The 24,903-nt window shown below is 46.1% G+C and overlaps 1 protein-coding gene across 3 annotated transcripts in view; it reads left to right on the top strand.

Annotated features, from left to right (window-relative positions):
• The window catches only part of LRRC7 (leucine rich repeat containing 7), a 572,907-nt gene that overhangs the window by 242,604 nt on the left and 305,400 nt on the right, over positions 1-24,903 (top strand). For all 3 annotated transcript variants that reach the window (XM_056814946.1, XM_056814945.1, XM_056814947.1), the window contains exons 3-4: positions 1,422-1,624; positions 19,084-19,201. In XM_056814946.1, the coding sequence (XP_056670924.1) occupies positions 1,422-1,624; positions 19,084-19,201 (321 nt within the window). The remainder of the gene's footprint in view (positions 1-1,421; positions 1,625-19,083; positions 19,202-24,903) is intronic.

The following is a 24,903-nucleotide window of genomic DNA, read 5'->3' as shown; positions in this document are numbered from 1 at the left end:
CAGGTGAGGAACCCCCTCGTAGTCTAAGAGCATCCTCTGAGGTTAGGAGCCGGTGCTGTTAGAGAAGCCGTTTATCTAAGGTCACAAAGCCATCTGAGTCACAGGCTGGCTGCGATCCCAGCGTTTCTGGACTCCAAGGCCAGCACTCCAACCATGCTGCTTTCTAGCAGGAGACTACATTAGAGCACATGTGGAAGTGCTTGGAAAAGGTCAGAAATGGAGCTCTAAAAAATGAGCCCCTCCTCTAGCTCCCAGATCCCTGGAGCAGAGCTTCCCAAGTCGGTAGTGGGGTTCCTAGTGGACACTCCCTGGCACGACTCGTTGGCTGACGTTGGATGGATGGAGCATCCACGTTGTCTTTGAACTGGACCCTTTCCTGCAGTGACCAGCCTAGACAGCAAAGCTTTATTCTGAGAAGAGATCCCGGGCTCACAGACCACCCAAGGGGTCCAGGGAGTAAACAAGGTGAAGCATCCTTGTCCGCGGTCTAGGGCGGGCGCCAGTCTTCTATGAATCGGGCTTCCCTCTCGGGAGCTTCTCTCAAGCTGGTTTGTTGGGGTTGAGTAGCCCGGCGTGTTGGTTTCAGCAATGAGGAAAGTGAGCGAAGGTGACTTCCCCCAGGTCATAGCTAGCATCCCCAACGTCTGATCCTGCTCATGTAACACGGAGGGGCTTCCCTTCGGCTGACCCTCGGGACGGTGGGCAGAGCCTGTCCGGAGAGGCTGGTTACTGCCAATGCTGGAGCTCTCCTCATGGAGAGGGACCTCGTGCTCCACATGAAACAGACTTTCGCTGTGTTGAAGTCGCTGATCCGTGCATGTGACATTCTTTGTCCAGTGCACGGTCAAGGGAGAGAGACCGTAGACGCCTCCTCTAGTCCAGCATCATAGACTTTGCTGGCAAAGAGGGGGGATCCCTCAGAGTTCCCGTCCTGGTACTGATTCTGAGGCAGAGATAAAGCCGAATCAGGGCTGCGTGACCTTCCCCAGACCCAGGATCTGGGCTGCCATCGAAGTGCATCAGATCCCTGCAGACGATTCCTGACGCTAAAAGGACCGCCTCGTTCTCTGAACCAGGGTCCGAGCTCAGGAGGGCCTCAAGCCTGAAAAGCAGGGAAGCCCTTTACCAAAATGGAAGCCGGTGTCATTCCCTCAGCTAGCAAAGCAAGCAGAGCCCTGGGGGGCATTTGAGGGGGCTCTTCCGCCCCTGGACTGGGGCTGGGTGGGGAGGACGGCCACCGAGCCTTGGAGAGCTGGGGAGGAGGGTGGGAATCAGCCGTGACTATGTACGAACATCCTCTGTACCAGGAAGAAAAGGTTCCATTTCTGTTCCCCAAAGAAAAGAGCTTATTCCATGGATGTAGCAGAATCGGGTCTCTTTTCAAAGAGCAGAGAGTGACTCGACCTTTTCCCTTTCTCTAGTGCAGTGCCTGGAGATGACAAGCAAACGGAAGCTCATCGGCCGCCTGGTGCCTTGCCGATGCTTCCGAGGCGAGGAAGAGATCGTCGCAGTCCTAGACTACTCCCACTGCGGTCTGCAGCAGGTGCCGAAGGAGGTCTTTAACTTTGAGCGGACGCTCGAGGAGCTTTATCTAGACGCCAATCAAATTGAGGAACTGCCCAAGGTAAGTGTTTTGGGTCTTCATGGGGCCGCCATCGGTCCTCGGTCCTCGGCAGTGTGGCCAGACAACACTGTCTAATACTGGGCTGGCCTCCCTTAGCCTTAACTAAATGAGGTTTTGCTTGGCTTTTGGCTTCATAGAAAAACAGATTTCGAACGTGGATGTCATGTAGTGATAGAGACCAGCTGGGTGACCCTGGGTGAGTCACTTCACCCCCATGGACTAGCCCTTACTGCTCTTCTGCCTTAGAGCCAATACGCAGTGTTGACGCCAAGGCAGAAGGTGAGGGTTTTTAATAAAATAAAAAATAAAACAAGGAGAGGGAGCAGCTGGGTACTTCAAGGTAACACACAGATGCATCTAAACACTTTTTAAAAAGCCAAGCTTGTTGTCCAAGCAAACTCAGACCGATTCAATTCAACGATAATGAATTCATATTAATGCTTCTACCCACTGGGAACACAGAGGCAAAAGGAGAACTCTCCTGGCCCTCAAGAAGCTCACCTTCTAATGGAGAGGACAGCAGGGAAAAGAGAGAGCTGCAAATCCTAATCAAACCCAGCAAGGCTAGTCTTGGAGGGGGAGCACTAGCAGCTGGGGATGAGTGGGAGGCCTGGAGCTGAGTCAAGAAGAGGGAAGTGAGGAAAGAAAGAGGGAGACGAGATGATGGGTGGAGCTTTGTGTGAGGAATAGCAAGTAGGCTCCTGGGACTGAACCAAAAATGGGGTGGAAGGGAGCAGCGTCCATGAGGAGCGTCACCAGTAGGAAGGGGCCAAGTGGTGAAGACTCCAATGCCCCAGAGAGCAGTTTCTATTTGGTCATCGAGGTATTATGGGTGGCTGGAAAGTATTGCGCTGGGGAGGGGAGAGGAAGGGAAGGCGATGTGGTCCGAACTCGGATTTTAGAAAATAATTTCAGGAAGTGTGTGAAGAGGGGATGGAGAGGAGGAGGAATGAATTAGGGAGCGAGCGTCCATCCCTGCGAACCATCTCATATCTCTCTCTCTGCTTCTTCATAGCTAGAACCCTTGTCAAGGAGGACTGTCACCAATGCCTCCACATCCTTTCCTCTCACGCTCTACTCCACTCTCTAAAGTCTGGCTTATGACTTCTTCAGTCAACCCAAACTGTCCTCACCAAAGGTACTAATGATCTCGTAGCCGTCATTCCAGGGACTTTTTCTCCATCTTCATCCTCTCTTGACCTCTCGGCAGCCCTTGCCTCTCCTCTTTGGTACCCTGCTCCCTCTGGGTTTGGGGGCACTGCTCTCTCTCTCAGCTCCTCCCCTACCTGGGAGATGCCTGCTTTTCAGTCTCCTTTGCTAGATCTTCATCCAGGGTTTGCTTGGCAATCCTGGGTGTCCCGGTCGGCTTTGTCCTGGGCTCCCCTCTCTTGTCCCTCACTATTTCATTTGCTCCCATGGATTCAATTTTCATCCCAATCCTGGTGATTCACAAATCTCCTTATTCTAAATTCTTGGCTAATCTCCAACCTTGCATGGCCAACTGCCTATGGAACATCTCCAACTCTGTTTCCTAAAAACATCAAAAGTTCCAAATGGCCAAAACTAAATTCATGTTAAACTCCCAAACCCTCCCCTCTTCCTAATTTGCCTCTTACTCTTTTGTTTAAACCCTCGCCTTCCCTCTTAGAACCAGTATTACATTTTGGTTCCAAGGCAGAAGAGCAGTAAGGGCTAGGCAGTGGGGATTAAGTGACTTGCCCAGGGTCACACAGCTTTTGCTATTACTCTTGCATGCATTGCCATCTAGCCACTCAGGCTTACAATCGAGATTCATTATGGACTCCACACACTCTCTCTCAACACCCTGTAAAGGAAAAAAAGGGGTTTTTATAAAAAGGTAGAACTGGATTATTCAAGAATAGGGTCGCCAGGAATTTAATTTATTCCAAAGACATTTTATTTACAATTTATTTACAAAATATAGAAAGAGTAAAGTAGGAAATCAGAGAGAGGATAAGGTTAGATATCTAGCCTAAGCACTAAGTATTTTGCTCCAGCCCTGGCTCAAACCCAGGCAGGGGGTTTAGTCTTTAGCCAGAGAGGCCTCGGCTTTCAGCCAAGGACCTGGGGATGCAGGGAGCCTCTGTCAAGAGGTAGGTCTCTCCTGAGGCTGGTCTCTTCAGAAAATCCAGGAAAGGAGTCAGTCTTTTCACTCACCACATGTCAGTCCAAAGGGAGAGATTTAAGGACAGTCTCATCAAGAATGGTCTCAGGTCCTGTCAGCAGATTTTTCACCAGCCTCCAACTCCAACTAGGAACTCCAAAGAGTAAGGCAGTCAGAAGTCCCAAGGACGAAGAACTCCAGAACTCCCAGAAGATGTCCTTTCCAAAGATCTCTCTGAAGATCTCCCCACAGGAAGTTGTCACTCCCTTTTAAAGACACTTTCTTTTGAGTCGCTTCCTGTGCCTTCCTCCACTTTTATATCTACCAATTACAGCTGAAACTTTGCTTAGGACTGCCCATGGGGCAGTCAATTTGATTCTGATTCATCACCCACTATTGCACAGACCTCCCCCACTCAATGATTAAGTGGGATGTTTACACTTTTGGTGATTAAATCTAAAAATGGGCGGGGGAGTCCATTTAATCTTCACAATCAGGGGAGAGTTAATTTAATCTTTACAACCCTTATGCACCATGTTGCCAAGTCTTATCATTTCTGCCTTTACCATGTCTCTTAAATATACCCTCTTCTTGCTTTTGACACTTGTCATGATCCAGGTACAGGCCTTCAGCACCTGGTCCCTCAAGTACTTTTATAGTCTTCTGGCTGGACTCATCTCCTCATCTCTTTCCACTTCAGTCCATCCTCAATTCAGTTATCTCAAAATGTAGGCAGATTTGATCATATCAAACCCACTTCCTATTCAATAAACTCCATTGCCCACCTATTGCCTTTAGGTTCAAATAGAAAACACTCTAGCTTTTAAAGCCATTCATTACGTGCCCTACCTACCTACTCTCCTTTCTTTACATAAAACACCAACAGCCTTACCTTCTGTCTTATTGTCCATTGTAAGACAAAAGAGCAGCAAAGACTAGGCCATCAGAGTTAAGTAACTGGCTTGGGTTCATGCAGTTATGAAGTGTCAGAGGCCAGCTTTGAACCCACATCCTCCAGGCCTGGTGCTCTATCTACGGTGCTACCTAGCTTCTCCCTGCCTATACTTGTCCAGGCTTCTTCCATCTCTTCAAATACTCTGCAATTCAGTGATCGCTCTTTCCTTGCCATTCTTCATACTAAGTCCATCTCCCAGATTGGAGCATTTCTGCTCACTGTCCCCTATTTCTCAAATGCCCTCCATCTTCATCTTCATCTTTACCCACAGCTTCTCTGGCTTTCTGCTTGCCCTCAAAGATCATCTCCAGTGTGCTCTGCCCATATCTTGCTCGTCCATAGTGGTTGGGTTTTCTCCTCCATCAGATCGTGAGACCATGGCTTTTCCCTTTCTCTGTACCCCTCCTATCACAATGCTTGTCACATAGTAGGTGCTTATTTCCTTGACTTGACTTACCCTTGAAGAGTTCATATTCTATCATGAGAATCACGAACAGGGATAAGTAAATGCAAATGTCTGGTCTTATCCCTTTTCCACATGCCAATACTCTAAATGCTTGAATTTAGCCACCATGACACTCTGCCATTTTTTTGGAAGCCACTGATCCTGGCAGGCCTCCTTATGGGATCAGACAGGATCAGTCAACATTGGGGCTCGTTTGTGAAAGATCTCAGGTCCATAGGAACCTAGAATTGGAAGGGACCATGGAAGAAACTTGCCCAATGCCCTCATTTTATAGGTGAGGAAATGGAGGTCTGGAGCTTCTCAGTCATTTAGCCAAGAGCACACATGCCATAAGGAATAGACCTTCTGACTCCGAATCCGACGCTCTTTCATAGCAGTCCACAGCCCATTTCTATGCATTGGAGCTTTTTCTATGAATGCTAAGAGAAGGCATCATGGAAATTCAGTAACCAGAAGCAATGCCATCAAAAATCCATTGCTCCTGGCAGCATCAGGACTTTCAGTGTTCCAATCACAACAGCCTTTGGACAATACCTTTCACAGAGGGCTCTATTCTTCAGTTAGCTTGCAGACTCTTCCATGGATGGAGTCTATGTGGTGGGTATCTCAAATATCTTACCCTGGGCTTCCGTCATCTTCACAAAAAATATTTTGTTTTTTGGTTGGGATACAGATTACATGCAGGATTTTCAGATGGCTAGAATACAATTGGAGAGTAGTAGTAGTGGTAGTCTCTCGGTGACCGAGAATGACGACTGTCTTTGTGCAGTTTCATCTACGGTGTACCCTCCTGTGGCTTTGAAGTCCAAAGGCTGAGGCGCACAGTGTGTGGCACATGGGGCCTGGGATGCCAGTTGTTACGGGAGGTGCAGCTGTGGCCTGGTGTCACCGTTCACGCGCAGCGGCAAGACGTCGACATCGCTCATCTTCAAAGGTGGTGGCGGCCTGGTGAATGTGGGCTCGCCAGCTGCTTCTGTCAGAGGCAGCGAGTTCTAGTTGCTTTGGTGTCATGCCAGCCCACTTCAAGTTGGACTTTAGCTGATCCTTGAATCTTTTCTTTGGTCGGCCTTGTTTCCTGAGTCCAGCTGACAGTTCACCATAGAATACCTGTCTTGGTATTCGCTGTGGGTCCATGCGGAGGACGTGTCCAGACCATCATAGCTGGGTTCTGAGGACCAGGACTTCGATGCTGGTGGAGTTGGCTCTGTCGAGGACTTCCTGGTTGGTGATTCAGTCCTGCCATTGGATCCTCATGATTGACTGGAGGGAGCGTTGGTGGAATTGCTCCAGCTGCTTCATGTGCTTCCGGTACAGTGTCCATGTCTCGCACCCATACAGGAGCGAGCTGAGGACCACTGCGTTGTACACTTTGAGCTTCATCGCAGTGCTTACACTGCTGTGTTGGAGGACTTTGCAGCACAGCCGCCCGAGTGCCTGGCTGGCCTTTTGGATCCTGGCATTGATCTCGTGGTCTAGGGACCCGTCGTTGGCGATGGTGCTGCCCAGGTACTTGAAGGTGTTGACGTTAGAAAGCTGCGTGCTGTTGATTGTAATGCATGGCTGGTTCGTTGGCCTCCCTGGTGCAGGTTGGAGCAGCACCTCTGTTTTGCTGAGGCTGATAGTCAGGCCAAACAGTTTTGTTGCGGTGGAGAACCTGTCCACAATGGTTTGGAGATGATTTTCTTGGTGGGCCATGAGAGCACAGTCATCTGCGAAGAGAGCTTCCAGGATGAGTCTCTCTGTTGTCTTTGCTTTTGCAGTCAGGTGGCGAAGGTTGAATAGTGAACCATCCAGTCAGTATTTGATGTAGACGCCCAGGTCTAGATCCATCACAGCATGTCGTAATACCTGGGTGAAGAATAGGTTGAATAGTACCGGAGCGAGGACACAGCCTTGTTTCATGCCATTGGAGATGTTGAAGCGATCAGAAGTCTCTCCACCAGATAGGACTTCCCCTGTCATGTCGACATAAAAGAGCTGGATCAGTTTGACGAATTTTGCTGGGCAACCGAGCTTGCTGAGGATCACCCACAACGCGTCCCTGTTCACTGTGTCGAACGCCTTTGTCAGGTCTATGAAGACAACGTAGAGACTCAGGTTCTGCTCAAGGCATTTTTCCTGCATTTGCCTCACCGTGAAGACCATGTCGATGGTGCTGCGATCTGGTCGGAAGCCACATTGTGATTCAGGCAGGTTCTGCTCTGAAACAGATGACAGGAGTCTATTGAGTATAACACGGGCGAGGATCTTCTCGGCAGTGGAGAGTAGTGAGATGCCTCTGTAGTTGTCACAGGCTGCTCGTGAGCCTTTGTTCTTGTATAGGGCTACGATGGAGGCATCTCTGAGTTCCGGGGGCATGTCTTCCTCTTTCCATATGCTGGTCAGCACTATATGGAATGCCTGGAGCACCTTTCCATTTAAGGTCTTGTACACCTCGGTTGGGATCCCGTCTTTACTGGGTGCCTTGCCTGCACTCATTTGTTTAATGGCTTTTTGGACTTCCTCTATTGAAGGAGGGACATCAAGTTCTTCAATGGAGCGGTTTTGGGGGATCTGGTCAAGGACGCTTTGGTCGACTGAAGAGGGTCGGTTGAGAAGCTGACTGAAGTGTTCTTTCCACCTGTTGCTGATGCCTTTTTTATCTTTTATGAGAGTGTCACCATCAGAGGATAGCAAGGGAGTGGTGGTGGGTTTTGATGGCCCATAGACAGTCTTGAGGGCACTGAAAAATTGTTTGTAGTTTCTCATATCAGCAAAACACTGGATTTCTTCTGCCTTTTTTCCCCACCATCGGTCTTGCATCTTCCTGATCTCACGCTGTGCCGTGGCTTGGAGAGACTTGGATCTGTCCTTTTTAGGAGCAGAGTTTGGGTTATTTTGCCCCTCCATAAAGGCTTTGTTCTTCTTGCTCAATAGGTCTTCAATAGCAGTGTTGTTCTCGTCGAACCAGTCCTGGAGAGTAAAATCCACAAATTAAACAGAACCTTTAATGGTCGTGTGCTCTAATAATGTGATTTAAGATACTCGAATCAATCAAGACCAGTTTTAAGTGTCTGTTGTATGCCGGCACGATGCTAGATCCTGGGGCTGAAAAGAGTAAAATGAAATTATCCTTCATTCTATTGAGAGAGGGACAGGCAGCTAGGTAGCAGAGCAGAGGGAGCGCTCAGCCTAGAATCGGGAAGATGTGGGTTCAAATCTGACTTCAGATACTTCCTAGCTGTGTGACCTTGGGAAAGTCACTAAACCCCATCCCTTGCCTTTCTGTCTTAGAGTCGCTAATGGGACAGAAAGTAAGTTTTGTTTTGTTTTGTTTTTTCAAAAAAGAAAGACGGCCTATATATGCACGTGTTTCTACAAAATATATGCATGCTACCCAAAGCCCTGAACTCATCTAGGACAATGGACTCAGATTGATTAGTATTGGTTTTTGAGTGGGGAGACAGGACTTATATCATAAAGGTTCTCTCCTGACTCATCTCCCACTTGGAATTTTACAAGGAAATCTCTAAGGCAAAGCTTCAGAATGACTCATGTCTCTCATTTCACCAAAAGGAGGTAATGAGCTCCCCAACTCCCACACACATAGTCAGTGTATCATATGGGTATCAAGGAAGGATGGACTTATCCAAAAATGCAAATGCTGATTGAAAGGACGTTCATTGGCTTGGGAACAGACATAGGAATTTTTTTAAAGCTCTTAAGCAGCCCATCATGCTCATTTGCCCTTCCTTGGACGACCAAGATCTCTATCCCATGGCTTTACACCCGTTACCCTCTCCCGACATGGACACCCCTCCAGTGATGCAGACTGGCTCTAACTCTAATGTAGAGAATTGCCCGTGTCTCTGAAAAGGGCGCAACCTGAGCCCTCCGACCAGTTCTGGATTGAACAGGCTTCACTGTCTCTCACAATGAAATTTCACTGAAGTTAATTTCTAGAAGGATTCTTAAAATGCCAGGATTGATCCCCAGCATGCAGGCAGGATGCAGTGACACGTGGGCAGACAACCGTTTTTGGAAAGAGGCCCCAAGAGCTTTAGTAAGCTGGAAATTCAATATAAATTCTCCCTCTCTAACTAAGCAAGCAACAAGTTCTGAGTACGTGTTCGCTACAACGTGAGAGAGAACATGGTGGAGTGCATGGGGCTTGGAACCAGAAAGGCTGCCCTGCATATACCAACTGAAGGACTTCAAGCAAGCTTCGTAATCTTTAAGATCGAGCAGAGGAAGGAAGGAAGATCTGCCCCGGAAGAAGGAACTTCCTTACCCTGGCGTTCCCCGTGGGCCAAGCATTGTGCTAAATGCTCCTCATTCAGTAGTCCAAATGGCCCTGACAGAGAGCTTGAGAAGAGAATGCTTCAAGGTTTGCCAAGCACTTTGGCTATGTTCTCTCTGATCCTCCAGGGAGGCGCCATTTTGCTGTCACTTTCACAGATGATGAAACTAAGTCTGGGACATGACAAGGAACTTACGCAGCCAGGGCTTGTTCAGTACAAGTTTGAACCCTGGGCTCCCTGACTCCAAGCAAATTCATTGCTCTTGAGTGAAAAAAAAAAGTTCTTGGAAATTGTGCTAGGAAAAACCAATAGACTTTTGGGGCAACCATCGTGGTCATCGTTGGGGAGTCCCTAGTGCAGTTCCCACTGTGATCTGAGGTAGACGGAGCCTTAGAATCCACCCGAACGTCCGCCCAAACTCACGCTAATCAATTCCGTGGAGGAGAGCCTCGCTCTCGGCCCACCAGACCTCTCCTTCCTTTCACCTGGGTCCCTTTCTCTCTCTCTAACCTTTTAGTCCCAGGCAGTGCTGTGCCCTAGGAGACGCGACAGTACGTCGGAAAAGAAAAAAGTGAATGAGGCTACACAATGCATGACCGCCAATGTCAGAAGACATGCAAAAATAGATCTCCACGGAGGAGAGGAAAGTTCGGAGGCTGTTGCATAATTTTCTGTCTCCGAGAGGAAGGCCATGGAATGACATCCTTTTCTTGAGAACCTCCCCCCACCCCCCACCCCCGCCTCCACATCCTTCCCCACGAGCACACAGCCCCGTTCGGATTTCATTGTTCTCCAGGCAGGCGCTCGGGGTTAGAGGCACAGTAACGAGCCATAATGGTTGGGAATCATGTGTGAAATACTGTGGGTAGCCAAATGTGAAGAAGCAATAAGAAGCTGGATTCACAGGAAGTTCTGCCGAAAGATCCGATGACTTGTGGCAGAGTGGGTGGGCAGTCTTGTGGAAAAGGATGCGATGGCAGCCCGGCATGAAAGAGAAACAAGAGAAGTTGGAACTTCTGTTTCCACAGCTAAAAGTTTCTGCTAATGAAGTCATAGGTCCCATCTCCACTCTTATTCTCTGTCTCTGCCTTAAACCCCAATTTCCAGTCTGACATGTACAAATGGCTGCCGGCTGCCAGATGGTTCAGTGGATAGAGTGGTGGGTCTAGAGGCAGAAAGATCTGAGTTCAAATTTGACCCCGGACACGTACTAGCTGTGTGATCCCAGGCAAGTCATTTCATCTTTGTCTGTCTCAGTTCTCCCCACTGGTAGAATGGGGATCATCGTAGCACGTCCCTCACACAGTTGTCATGAGGATTAAATGAGATATTTGTAAGACGCTTTGCATGGTACGAGGCTCTATAAGCAGTAGCTGTCATCATCACTATTACTGTTATCATTATTCTAGACAACTCCGCTTGGATATCTAAAAGGTGTATCAAATTCAGTGTTTGTAACTGAATCCATCTTCTCCTCAAAACCCAGGGCTCCCCTGATTTGCTCATCACAGCTAATGGTCCCCACCTTCAATCAAGTCTGAAACCCCAAGTTCTCCCCACCCTGCCTTGCTGTTATCTTCTGGCAAATTGGAGTCGCTTCTCTTCCCCCCAACACTCCTTTCCACTCCCTCCTGTTGCCACAAGCCTGGTTGAGGTCCTTGTCCCTTCTGCACTTGGTAATTCCCTTCCATCGGAGCTTCCCACCTCCTACCTCTTTCCTCTCCAGGCCATCCTTCATGAGCTGTCAGAAGAAACAGCCTAGCGTGCTACCCAGATCCAATTGTTCCTTTTCCCAAAAATCTTCCATGAGTAAAGGGTCACTTGGTCCCCTGGCCCGGAAGGCCTTCCCCAGTCTTACTCCAATGCACCAGGTAGGGGCAATGGTGCCTTTAATGGGCATCATCGCTTCTCCTTATCAAGCTGCCATCTTTGTTCTCTAGCTTTTTGCTTGGGATTCCCCATCCCTGGAATTGATCCCTTACTCCTCTTGGCTGCTTAAAATCCCTCCTCCCTTCCTCCTAGACCCCAACTGGTGGCCATGTCTTCCATGAAGTCTTCTCTAATAGCACATCCTGAAAGGGATTTAGGCAAGGCACCCACCGGTCTAGGTGTCTCATCTACAAAGCGATGGTCAGACTAGATCACTGTTTAAGGTCCCTTCTACTGCAGAATCGAGGATCCTCTTCTTTGGGAATTTTCACATTCTACTCGTATTATTGGGGGATGTGCCTTATTCCCCATTGCTCTATAACGAGAGAAGCATAAGATACAGCAAAAATAACGAGACTTTCATCATCATCATAGTACTTTATGCATATATAATATACTAGATATACTATAATAATCATTTATTTAGATATCCAGTCATATAGATATATTGCTTTAAAGTTTGCTAAGTACTTCAAATATATCAGCCTCATTTGATCCTCAAAATCTCTGCAAGGTGGTATTATCATTACTCCCATTTTACAGACAAAGAAAATGAAGTTCAGTGTCTTAGCCAGGGGCCACTCTTAGTAAATGTCTGAGGTAGGATCCAAACTCGAGGCTTCCTGATCCCGGCACTCTCTCCACCGCACTACCCAGCGGCCATGACTGAAAGCCAAAGGGGATCTTGAAGGGCATCTAGTCCAGCCCCCACATCTTACAGATGAGGCAGATAAGGCTCAGAGGTTCAGTGGTTTGCCCAGGTTCAAGGAGGCATCGAGTCACCACTAAGCTGTGTCTCGGGTCTCCTGGGTTGAGGTCTTCCTGTCCACTCTGGTTCTCTCTGGGAAGGAGCTGGTGTCCCAGCACAGCAGCTCACATGCAGAAGACAGTTTTTAGAATCCACATGAATCATGGACTACAACCAGAGGGATGAAGGAATATGTAGTAAAGTTCATTCACGGAATACTTCTGCAGCCTTTTTACATTTGTGATCTTCCATCTTCAGGCTCCAAGCTGGAACAAAGCTCTCCTCGTAGAGTCTAAGTCCCTTCAGAGCTCCACCCAAGCATGGCCTTCTCCAGGAGACCTTTGGGGATCTCTCCAGCTGCTGATGTCTGGCCTTACACTCGCTCTCTCTCTCTCTCTCTCTCTCTCTCTCTCTCTCTCTCTCTCTCTCTCTCTCTCTCTCTCTCTGTCTGTCTGTCTCTCTCTGTCTCTCTCTCTGTCTCTCCCTCTCTCTCTCTCTCTCTGTCTCTGTCTCTCTCTGTCTCTGTCTCTCTCTGTCTCTCTGTCTTTGTCTCTCTCTGTCTCTGTCTCTCTCTGTCTCTCTGTCTCTCTGTCTCTCTGTCTCTCTGTCTCTCTGTCTCTCTGTCTCTCTGTCTCTCTCTCTCTCTCTCTCTCTCTCTCTCTCCCTCTCTCTCTCTCCTTTTAGGTGTACAGATAAGGAAGGCAGAGACTTTTTCTCATCTTCCTATTCTAGAACCTAACACAACACCTGGAACATAGTAGACCCTTCATAAATGTCTGATGATTGACCAATTAATGAAAATGGCACCAATCAGTATAAAAATATGATCTGCCCCTTTTGTCTGCTACCATTAGCACCCATATAACAGAGAGAAAGAGATTTCTACCTTTTAGATTTTAAGTTTTTATCCAACGATGTTCTGTTATCAATCAAGGAAGTAAGGAAGCAAGATTTCTAAGCACCTACTATGTGCCAGGCACTTTTCTGCTGTCTCCATCTGGTGTAAATTCCAATATGGCTCACCTAGGTTTCACCTCCCCCCCCACCTCCCCGGGCCCGGCTTCCATATTAATTTAAGTCACATCTAAACAAATTGGCTTTTTCACCCAGAGAAGAAAACATTTTTCAGTGAAAACATTTTAGAACTCCAAACATTTTTTATTCGCTGTCCAGGCTTAGAAATGTGAAAGACTTCTAAGTGATGAAAGTCACAATAACCACAACCATTAATGGCCCTCCTCTAATTGACTATTAATTATATTTGCTTTTTCTACCATCCTGGAAGAATTACAGTCCACTCAGAAATGTCCTCGCTTCTTTATTCAAAGCATGCATCTTGACAGGCTCATTCAAAGAGACTTTTAAAGTCATCCCCCAGTCAGTGGACTTCCATAGCTCAAATGCGAAAGTTTTCCACTTTCTTTATGGAATCTCAATTCACCTGCCATGTGTGCTCATCTCCAGTTTCTAATAGAACGGTAGGTAAGTGGCTCTCGTACCCTTTTTATTGGAATGCCTAATCTGTGGGTTTGTCAGTGTGGAGAACTCTTTCCACTTATCAGTAACCCACTAACCAATAAAATGCATATAGTCTTCAAGAGCTACCTGGTAACATTCAGAGATAGTGACTTGTCCAGGGTCACATAGCCTGCAATGTATCAGAGAGGGTACTTAAACCAAAATTCTTCCTGTCTCTGTGGCTGGTTTTTTGTTCACTGGGCCCAGTTGCCTTTATCTGCCTGATGTTTGGGGTTTTTAAATAAATACAGCCTGTATAGGAGCCTGAGACTGACTATAGGAGAAACTGAGGAATATAAATAGGTTTGATGAATTATCGTAAACACTGATTACTCAGCAATAGGTGTTGAGTTCCTATTGTGTGTGGAATCTGTACACATAGTAGGTGCTTCATAGTCTAGCCTCCAGTTGGGAAGATGTAATAAACAAAAATAAAAATATCTTAAGAATATGTACAAAAAAGGGGCATAGGATTTTGACCCAGGATCTCCCAGTTCCTGCCTAGGGAAAAACCATGCATGTGCCCAGATGCCCGGGAAGAATGGGAAATCAACTTGGCTTCCACCCCTGCTTTATTCCCCCACTGACATTGCCCTGCAATCTCATGTGCTGCCCAGCCCACAGAGACACCCACTCAGAAGGCATGCCACTGTTAGTAGATGGAGAGTTGACTTGGTTAGGCTGGATGGAAGCAAACCAGGAAGACCTGCCTCTGAGGCAGGATATCATCACCATCCTCACCCTGAATTAATAGACCACTTTAGGTTTGCAAAACACTTTTTATATGGGACTTAATTTGCCCCTAGGCTTTTTGGGGGTGTCATTCCCTCCTATAAGCAACTTCAGATTTACAAAGTGGTTAAAGACTTGCTCAATCTCAATCTCAATCCCATAATTTCAGCATGGCAGTGTGGGAGCTGAGAAGTACAGTCATCATCATCATCATCATCATCATCATCATCATCATCATGTCATCATATCATCATCATTATATCATCATCATATCATCATCATCATATCATCACATCATTATATCATAATTTACAAAGTGGTTAACAGCTGACTCAAACTCATTTACCCAGCACACACCTCAGCATGACAGTATAGGAGCTGAGAGGTATCATCATCATCATCATCATCATCATCATCATCATCATCAATATATCATCATCATATCATTATAGCATACCATCATATCATCATCGTCATCATCATCATATCATCATCATCAATATATCATCATATCATTATATCATCATATCATCATAATCATCATCAATATATCATCATCATATCATTATATCATCATATCATCATAATCATCATCAATATACCATCATCATATCATTATATCATCATATCATCATCAATATATCATCATCATCATGTCATCATATCATCATCATCATATCATCATATCACTAAATCATCATTTACAAAGTGGTTAAAGGCTGGCTTAATCTCATTTACCCAGCACTCACCTCAGCATGATAGTGTAGGAGCTGAGTGGTGTAATCATCATCATCACATCATCATCATATCATCTTCATAGTCATCATCATTATATGATCATCAAATCATCATCATGTCAACATCATCATATCATCATAATCATCATCAATATACGATCATATCATTATATCATCATCATCATCATCATATCATCATATCATTATATCATCATTTACAAAGTGGTTAAAGGCTGACTTAATCTCATTTACCCAGCACTCTCCTCAGCATGATAGTTTGGAGCTGAGAGGTGTAATCATCATCATCACATCATCATCATATCATCTTCATAGTCATCATCATTATATGATCATCATCATCATATCATCATCATATCAACATCATCATCATATCATCATAATCATCATCAATACACCACCATCATATCATTATATCATCATTTACAAAGTGGTTAAAGGCTAGCTTAATCTCATTTACCCAGCACTCACCTCAGCATGATAGTGTAGGAGCTGAGAGGTGTAATCATCATCACATCATCATCATATCATCTTCATAGTCATCATCATAATCATTGTCATCATTCATATCATCATTGTCATCATTATATCATCATCATCATCATCATCATCCCCATTTTACAGAGAAGAACACAGGTTCTCTGGGGATAAGTGACTCCAGCATGAGTTCCACCTGCTAGAAAATGACAGAGATGAGATTCAAGCTCAGGTCATCTGTCCCTAGGTCCATCCAACATCCCTCTCACAATGCCATGGGACACTGTTCCTTTCCTTGACTCATTGGAAGGCTCCATCAGGATTATGTCAGTTTTTGTTATTTCTCAGCTCACTGAGTGTGACCAAGAAGATGCTGGTCCTAGTTTCAAGTCTCTGCTCTGCCTCATACTACCTGAGTGATCTGGATCTCTTCATCTTCCTCAGCCTCAGTTTCCTCATCTGTCAGATAAAAAGGTCAGACTAGATGATCTCCAAGCTTCCTTCCAGCTCCAGATCCATGGTGGATCCATCCAGTGAGGCAGCTGTGGATGGGTCAGACTTTGAGCTTTCTTCACAGTTGCTGTCTCATCCATCATCTCTTAGCAGACGTGAACTTGGTTTCCTAATCCTGCTCACTCTCCGGCTTTCAGTCTTGACCCTTCCCCATGAATGGAACAGATAGGCTTTGGTTTGGGACCCTGACTTCAGAGCAGTATTGTGATATCATGGGCTCTGGCCATTAAAGAAATCCTGGGGAGCCAGAAGATAAGTAGGGCATATTTGGGTCCTTCTCTTCTCAACTTCATACTGGGCTGGCACATATTTGCCTGATGGAATTTTACAGAATTTCATGTCTAGACCACTGCCATTTTGCTGGTAAGGAACTTAGGTCAAATATACTATGATAGGGCACATGGGCAAGAGCCTCTGGGCTCTGGGCACCTTTCCTGGCTGTCCTCCATGCCTGGAATGCTCCTCCTGCTGACCTTCTTGCCTTCCTTTAAGTCCCCACTGAAATCCCACTTTCTCCCGGAAGCCTTTTCCAGCCCCACAGAGGGCCAGGGCCTTCCTCCTCTTCATTCATCCTATTGACACTATGCTCAGCTTGCTTTGTATAGACTTGTTTGCATGTTGGCTCCCCATGAAACTGGGGGCTCCTTGAGGCCAGGGGCTGTCGCTGGTCTATTTTTGTAGCCCCAGGGCTAAGCCAGTGCCCAACACACAGCGGGTACCTGATGAGAGCTTCCTGATTGCCTGATTAGATACGGTTATAGCCTAATGAAGTAGATATTTTTGGCATTAGGCTTCTCTTTTCTATCCTTGTGCTTTTCTTTCTGGGTCCTCCCTCCCTCCCCCCTACCGGGACTTGAACTCAGGAATAAGCCTACCTCATATCTCCCCCTCTGAGCCTTCTTCCTGAATCTCTAATTTTAAAAAATCTATTTTCATCTATAAAATGAGGATGATAATAATACTTCAAGAGATGGCATAATGCAGGAGGTAAAGAGCGGACAGCAGAGTCAGAAAATGTTGGGGCCAAGTCCCCCTGCTGGTTTGTGACCCCTGAGCAAGTTGTTTAACCCTATAGTGCTCCCAAACAATTCTCTAAGACTACATATTGCTGATCTGACCTGCTAGAGGAAGCTGGTGCTACAGTGGATAGATAGAACGCTTGGTCTGGAGTCAGAAAGATCCGAGTTCAAATCCTGATTCATATCCTTACTTTAGTGTTGGGTAAACCTGGACAAGTCACTTAATCTCTCTTAAGTCTGTTTCCTCATCTGTCAAATGGGACTATGAATAGGACCTACTTCCTAGAGTTGCTCGGAAAATAAAGTGAGATATATGTGAAGCATTTTTAAACTAAACACTAGTTAGTATTGTTGTTGTTGTTGTTGTTGTTAAAAAGCAGTTTATTATCCTCCAGGGTCCAGATTTTTCACTTCCTAATAGTTGATTGGCATTACATAAGGAAACAGGGAGGTATCAGTCTGCCTTTCATAGATGAAGAGACAGAGGTTCCAAGAGATTGCTCTGGCCATGGCCACATAGCTAGGGGGTGTCTTAGGTGGGATTCGAACAGAGGGCCTTCCTGTGTCTTTTCTACTAAGTCATCCTCCTCTCAAGCTCTTGTAATGACTGTCCACAAAATAAGGATTTCTCTTGGATGGGCACCTCTTTGTTAGACACGTGATCTTTGTCATTGTCTGGAATCCATCTGATTGGTCCTAGGATGGATGGGGGTCTTCCCAAGTCTCTCATCTGTGCTAGGAATAAATATCACAAGAACAAAATGATTCTGATGACAGGAAAGCGCAAAAACTTCCAGAGCCGATGAGAGAACCCTCACAGGTGTCTCCCACTTGAATAGGGGCCCCCTTCATTTCTTTTCCCATTGGGATGCTGTAGCTTAAGAAAACCCCAAAGAGCCAAAATGATGTGGGAGAGAGCTAAGAGCAGCCAAGGAGGCAGGAAGACTTGGGTCCAAGTTCTACCGCCAACGCACGGGGGCCACGTGCCTTTGGACAAGACATTTAACTTCCCCGTACCCCCGGCCGCTCCCCAAGACAAGCTTCACCCCCACCAGAGTGCGTCCCAGTCTGGGAGTTCCTTACACTCATGGCATCCAGGGGCCGGTCTTTGTCCTCATCTCTTGTTAATCAGTCAGGATCGATGACCTACTAAGGTCTCTCTGCTCGCTCAGTCTATGACTACGATCTGTGTCCATCTCTCTGCCTCCTCCTGAAGGCACGAATCCGTCAAAGCGGGAGTCACTCCCCTGGCATTTAGGTCTTTCCATTTCATTAAGCCAGCATCCAGCAAGCATCGATGAGGCGAGGCATCTCCCTCTTGTCCCGAACGCCTAGTGTCTTCCCCTTCTCCTCTCTGCTGCGTGGAATTCCCCATTCACAGGAAGCCTTCCTTGATCCCTTCATGCTACCTGGCCCTCCTCCTCCCCAGACTGTCTTGTGCCCACTTGTGGTATAAGAGCTGTCTTTGCCCTCCAGGAGGATGGGAGGCCTTCGGGGACAGGACCTCGTTTTTGGTCATTCCCCTCCCCAGCGTCGGGCATCTCACGTCCCTCAGAGCAGGGGCTTCGTGACGCTGCTGGACGCTGGGAGGAGCAGGAGAGCCCCAAGCCCGGGAGGGTCCCTCAGGCGAGGAGGCACGATCTCGATGGCCCCCGAAAGGGAGAGTCGAGCCCCCAAACTGTGCGTGTGAATGGAGCGCACCTGAGACAGGGGACGTGGGAAGGGAGAGCCGTGGGGCCGGCAAGGATTCACTGGGCTCTCGAGTGGCCAGAGAAGCGTGTAAGAGGGGCTTCGAGATCCCTGAGCTCACTTTGGCCTTTCATGCTAATCTGTACCTCTGTAACATATGCAGATGAGGAACTGCATTTGCGTATAATGGAATTTGCTTGCAAATTGAATGTCATCCAGTTGCGATCTAATTAAAGGTTATTTTCCATTTCAGCAACTGTTCAACTGTCAAGCTCTCCGCAAACTGAGTATCCCCGATAATGACCTTTCGAATCTGCCAACCACTATTGCTAGTTTAGTTAATCTCAAAGAACTTGACATCAGTAAAAACGGTAAGGGGGGCCTGGTTTCTCGGGGCTTCGCCGCGTGTTTCGTTCAATGTTTTAGGGGGGTCTCCTAATGACTGCCTAAAAGCCTCCTCCCAAGTGGGCGGGCTCTTACAGCACCCAAAGGTGCCCAACACCAAGCAAGGGCTTCAGAAGTGCTTGGTGACTGACTAATGGACCAGTGGATCTACAGGGAAGGGTTTCCATCCAATGAGTTCATCATCATTTCAAAGCTAAGATGGTGATCGCTAACCAAGGCCAATGGTTTAAGTTTTCTTCCTTTGTAGGTGTGTCCTGGGGCTCTGAAAGATGCTACTAAGAGTGAGCCTCCCATCGTACCTCAGAGACAATCTAGCCCAACCTCTTTATTTTACAAATGAGGAAATTGAGGCACAGAGTGAAATAGCTTGCCCCGGGTCACAAAAGGAGAAGCCTGTAAGGTAGAATTTGAATCCAGGTTCTGTGGCTCCAGAGTCATGACTCTGGAGAAGCACTTTGGCTGTCTTAGTACCTGACTACTTAGAATACCAAAAAACTGGAGACTGTGTCTCTGGGTGGCTTCTTCCCGTTGCTCCTGGGTTTTCCATCCATGGCCACACCAATCAAATCTCATCTCTCTTCCATGCCGGCCTCTCAAATACTAGAAGACAGCATCATGTCCTGCTGACACGTCACGGCCCCAGTTCCTTCAACTACTACGGAAGAGAGTAGAAAGAGGGCTAGATGTGGAGTCAGGAGGTCTCAAGTTGGAATCTGACTGAGACCCATATTAGCTGACTGATCGCTTCACCAACTCAGTTTCCTTCTCTGTAAAATGATGGAGGCGAAGGGTCAAATCCAGTGCCTTCCATGGGCCCTTCTAGCTCTAAATCCTGGGTTCGAAGCCCTTTTCTATTCCAGACACACACCAGGTTATCCAAGTCCTCAGAACTCAGCAAAAGACCGGCTACTGTCTGGCCAGAGAAATGTTCTCGTCCCCCAGAGTCAGACCTCGTGGAATGGAGTCTGAGGTCGTCAATGGATTCAAATCCCAAGGGATGGATCCAAATCTAGTTCTTTCCACACCCCAAGCCTTCCTTCCATACCATGCCATGCTCTCTTGAGGCATAAGCAGCATGAGGAGCTCCCTAATGATGGTGGCACAGCCAGGGCTTTTCCTGAGGGCACCAAAATGGAGAAGCGCTGACAATGCTCAAATGCTTTTTAGCTGGGAGGAGAGAATTGAATTGAGCATGTAGCCAGCAGAACTCATGAGGTGGACTAAGCATTTTGTCCATGGCATAACCTCCTCACACCCTGCCAAACAGCGCGTCACCACAGTGTCCTGCGGTTTCTCCTTTCATCTGAATTTGTCTGTAAATGGGAGATTCAGAACCCATTGCTCAAACTTTTGCCTGAGCATGAAAAATGCTACTTATGGCACTGGTAGAACTGGGAGTGGGTGGGAATCCCAGTGGAGCCAAACCATATGAATAAAGGCACACACAAGACACATGGTGGCAGGGGGGCACCGCTGTGTCTAGAGCACCAGTTCTAGGGTTTGGAGTCAGGAAGACCTGAGTTCAAATATGACCTTGGAGACTATGTAATCCTGGACAAGTCTTTTAACTGCTGTCTGCCTCAGTTTCCTAATCTGGGTCAGCCTCAAAGTGCACTGTGCACTATGTGATTATTATCCATCATTGTCATTTCAGCACACATCAGGAGGATTTCTATCCATAAGACCCAGAGCCAAGAAAGTGTGTCCATTTGATAACACAGGCAGACCTTGGAGGTATAGCGAGTTGGCTTCCAGACCACTGCCATGACAGTAAAGCAAGTCACATGAAGTTGGGGGTTTCCCAGTGTGTCTAAAGGTTCTGCTTACACTATTCTGTGGGTGATTAAGTGTTCGCTAGGATCCGGGCTAGAAAAAACAAGGTACATATTGGAATGAGAAAATCCCTTATTGCTAAACCTTCCTCTGAGCCTTCAGCAAGACCTAATACTCCTGCTGGTGGAGGGTCTGGCCTCCCTCCATGTGGATGGCTGCTGACTGATCGGGTAGTGTTTGCCCAAGGCTGGAGTGACTGCGGCAATTTCTTAAAATAAGACAACAGTGAATTTGCGCATCGAATGAGTCTTCCTTTCCTTTATGATCTCTCTGTAGCATGCAAAACTGTTTGACAGCCTTTTACCCTCCATAGAACTTCTTTCAAAATTAGAGTCAATCCTCTCGAACCCTGGCTCTGATTGATCAACTAAGTTTGCATACTATTCTCCAATATTGTTGTATCTCGGGAAATTGAGAAGCCCAAGAGGGGGCAAAGGGCAGGGGGTAGGGGGGAATGACTGGCCAATGGAGTCATCAGAACACACACGTCTATCGACTAAGTCTGCCATCTTATATGGACATGGTCCGCAACACCCCAAAACAAGTATGGTGGTAACCCCAAGGATCCCTGCTCACGAATCACCATAATGGACATAATGAGCATGAAAAGTTTGGAATATTGTGAGACAAGACGCTGAAAACTGAGAGATGGCATGGGACCTGGAGCCGAGTCTTCCCCAGTATTCCAGCCCCATCCTTTGGATTTGTGTGTTTCAGAAGTGGGACTGGAATCCGCAAGCGTTACAGCCATCTGAGACCAGAAGGTCTGAGAGCTGGGAGGGGCCTTAACCATCCCCTAGTCTAGCTCCCTCATTTTACATGTATGTACATGTACATGTATGTATGTATGTGTCTTTGTCACAATGCTCTTAACAAAGCAGAGTCACAGAATTTGTCTGTGCACCAGGAAGATGTAGAAAAAGAAACTACAGTGCTTCACCCATAATGGGGGGAAACAGCTTCCTTTGTGGGACTTTTGAAAACAATACAAAGAAGGAAAAGAGACCCCGAAGAGCAGGTTCCTGCAGACTGTGATTGCACAATAGAAAAATGAAATGGAACAGATGGATCAGCCAGAGAAGAAAAATGGCGGCATTTTATCAAAAGGCATCAGTATGAATTGAAATAGCAGCTAAGCACATTTTATTGGTAATATTCGCATCCTAGCTTCAGAGTTGGAAGAGACTTTACAGGTCATTAGTCCAACTTTTCCACTTTACAGAGAAAGAAACTGAGGCCTACAAAGGTTAAAATTACTTTCCCAGAGTCACACGAGTAGTCATTGGAAGAGAAGGGTAGGGAGTGCAAGTCCTCAGACCATAAATCTAATGCTTGTTTCACTCCAACATTTACAAATAAGCTTATACTAGATTTTAAAATTAGAATATATTAATTAAAATAAAAACAGAAATCCCTCCATTTTACAGCCAGAATCATATGCAGTGTTCAAAATCTTCTTCCTATGAAACAATTTTCCAGTGGTAAGAGCCTTGGATTTAGAGTCAAGGGGCCCGGGTTCAAATGCTGCCTCTACCATTGCTACCAACATGACCTTGGGCAAGACACTCAATCTGCTCTGGCCTTCACCATTGTTTCCATCTGTACATTGAGGGGTTGGAGTCCATGACCTCTCAGAGTCTTTCCTCCAGGTCCCAAGCCCTCCAGGAAGAGAGATCTATTTGCCAACACATTTGTGATCTCCAATGAACTTGGCTCTACCCATTTGTAAAGTTGACAGAAGGTTTCCTCGAAGGGCATTAAATTAAGTACAAGAAAGTAAAATATTGAATGGAAAGTCTTGATTGGACCATGAGTCCATTTCAAATCTCGTTGTGAATGTGTCACAGAGAACGTGGCACCATGGTCTATTGATGTTGCTTCATTTGAATTACTTGGAAAGCCTTTCACAACTTTGCCATCATTGAGTGATTTTTCTCTCTTCTTCCAAGACTTGCTTCTCTATAAGATGCCTCATCGGAACATCACAAAAGGTTAAACCATCATTTTAGCTCAACGAACTGGGGCCATCATTAAACGTTTTACTTCCGTCTTAGTTCTCCCCCTACCCAAAATGAGAGCTTGCTTTCTGAAACAAAAGAAAGATCATTTTCCCAACTTTGGGGCAAAGAGAGGAGCTTCTCTCACCCGGACACACTAGATTAGAACAGGAGGAAATGAGTAGCAATGAGAGCTATGAAAATAACACAAAAGTGAGTTTATTAAATTGGAGGAGCAAAAAAGACTCTGGATGAGTGTGTTCAATATATTTTTAAGATAATCAATGCAGGAAGGTCACTTGTAGGATCTGGAGGGAAGTTTGTACCTCGATTACTTTCTGTAATCAGCATGGGAGAGGAAAAAGTACGCATTCCAAGGTTCTGGGTCCAAATTCTGACTCGATCATTGACTGTCTAAATACTTGACTTGGCATGGCTCTTAAACACTCTGTGCCTCAGTTTTCCTATCTGTAGAATGAGAGTTTGAGATTAGATCTTTCCTGTGGTATAAGATCCTGTGACCTTATGAATAAGAATGACTGTGGCATAGTCATGGGCAGACCACTGCAGCCACATGTTAAAAGCAAGGTTTGGTGTTGATTAGAAACCCAGTGAAGGCAGGGATTTGAGGATCATCCTTGGAAATTCTAGCATCTGTAATTTGATTGCATACTACCCAACAATGGTTAGCCCATAAAGCCAATGGAGAATTGGAGTATTTGCTACTACTTCTATTTATACAGACAGCAGATCCCTCCAACCCCTTAGGTGATGGTTTGTTTAACAAGCCAAAGTTTTAGTTTTTGTCTAAACCTGTGATTGTATGGGTAGAGGGAACTTCTACCGAGTTAACTCCCTCAGCCAATGGAGACCAGCTTCTGTCTTCACACCTTTCTTGTCCCCCATCCTTAAAAAACAAAGTATTCTGAGTAAATGAAGTAGAAAGGGCATTGGCACCTAGAGTTACCTCATCTGGGAAATGAGGAGGTTGGATTATATGGGCTGAGGACTCTACCAGATCTAAATCTGTGATCTCTGCAAAAAAAAAAAATAATGTTGCCTAATGGATAGAGAGCTTACCTCTTCCTCCTGGGTGTGGTATGATGGGGAAAGAACAATAGATTTAGAATCGGGAGACTTGGATTGAAATCCCAGTTCTATTACTTGATGTAACAAGTCCTTTCTTTCTAGACCTAGAGTTCTTCATTCATAAAATCAAAGGATTAAGCCACATGGTCTCTGGGGTCTTTTCTAGCCCCAAATCTCAGAGCTCGTGATTCAGATTGGACATATGGGATTCCCAGACCTTTGGAATGTTGAAACAATAGAATAATTTCTTCAGAGCGAACTTCCCAATCCTTGTTGCTCCAGAATCAATTCACAGATTTAACAAACATTTATTTATCAAGCAGAGACTATTCCAAGAACTCTGCTAGGTTCAGGAAATACAAATCTTTAAATGAACTTGTATATTATTGGGAATTTCAAGAAAGATCAAGAAAAATAAGATTTGGAGAAAGAGAAGGAACTGATGTCTTCCAGTTTGAAAGATGAAAGGATAGATTCGAGGGAAAATAGGAGCAGAATTGTAGGATAGAAGTTTCCCCATGGTACATTTTGATTAGGTGACCTTTGAGCTCCTGCTAGAGTAAGTGACATTAGGAATAATCACCATACCCACAGCCGTTAGGTGGAAGCCTATTAGAAAAGAATAAAGGAAACTTTCTGTGGATTAGTCTGGGGATATATTTGGAGATAACCAGCAGAGGTAAGAGTTTAGTATTATGGAGGATTTCTATTTGAAAAAATCAGTACAACTCATCTTAAATGTCCTAGTT

Source organism: Monodelphis domestica, chromosome 2 (genome assembly GCF_027887165.1).
Source record: "Monodelphis domestica isolate mMonDom1 chromosome 2, mMonDom1.pri, whole genome shotgun sequence".
Lineage (NCBI taxonomy): Eukaryota > Metazoa > Chordata > Mammalia > Didelphimorphia > Didelphidae > Monodelphis > Monodelphis domestica.
This window is presented reverse-complemented; position numbering and strand designations above follow the sequence as displayed.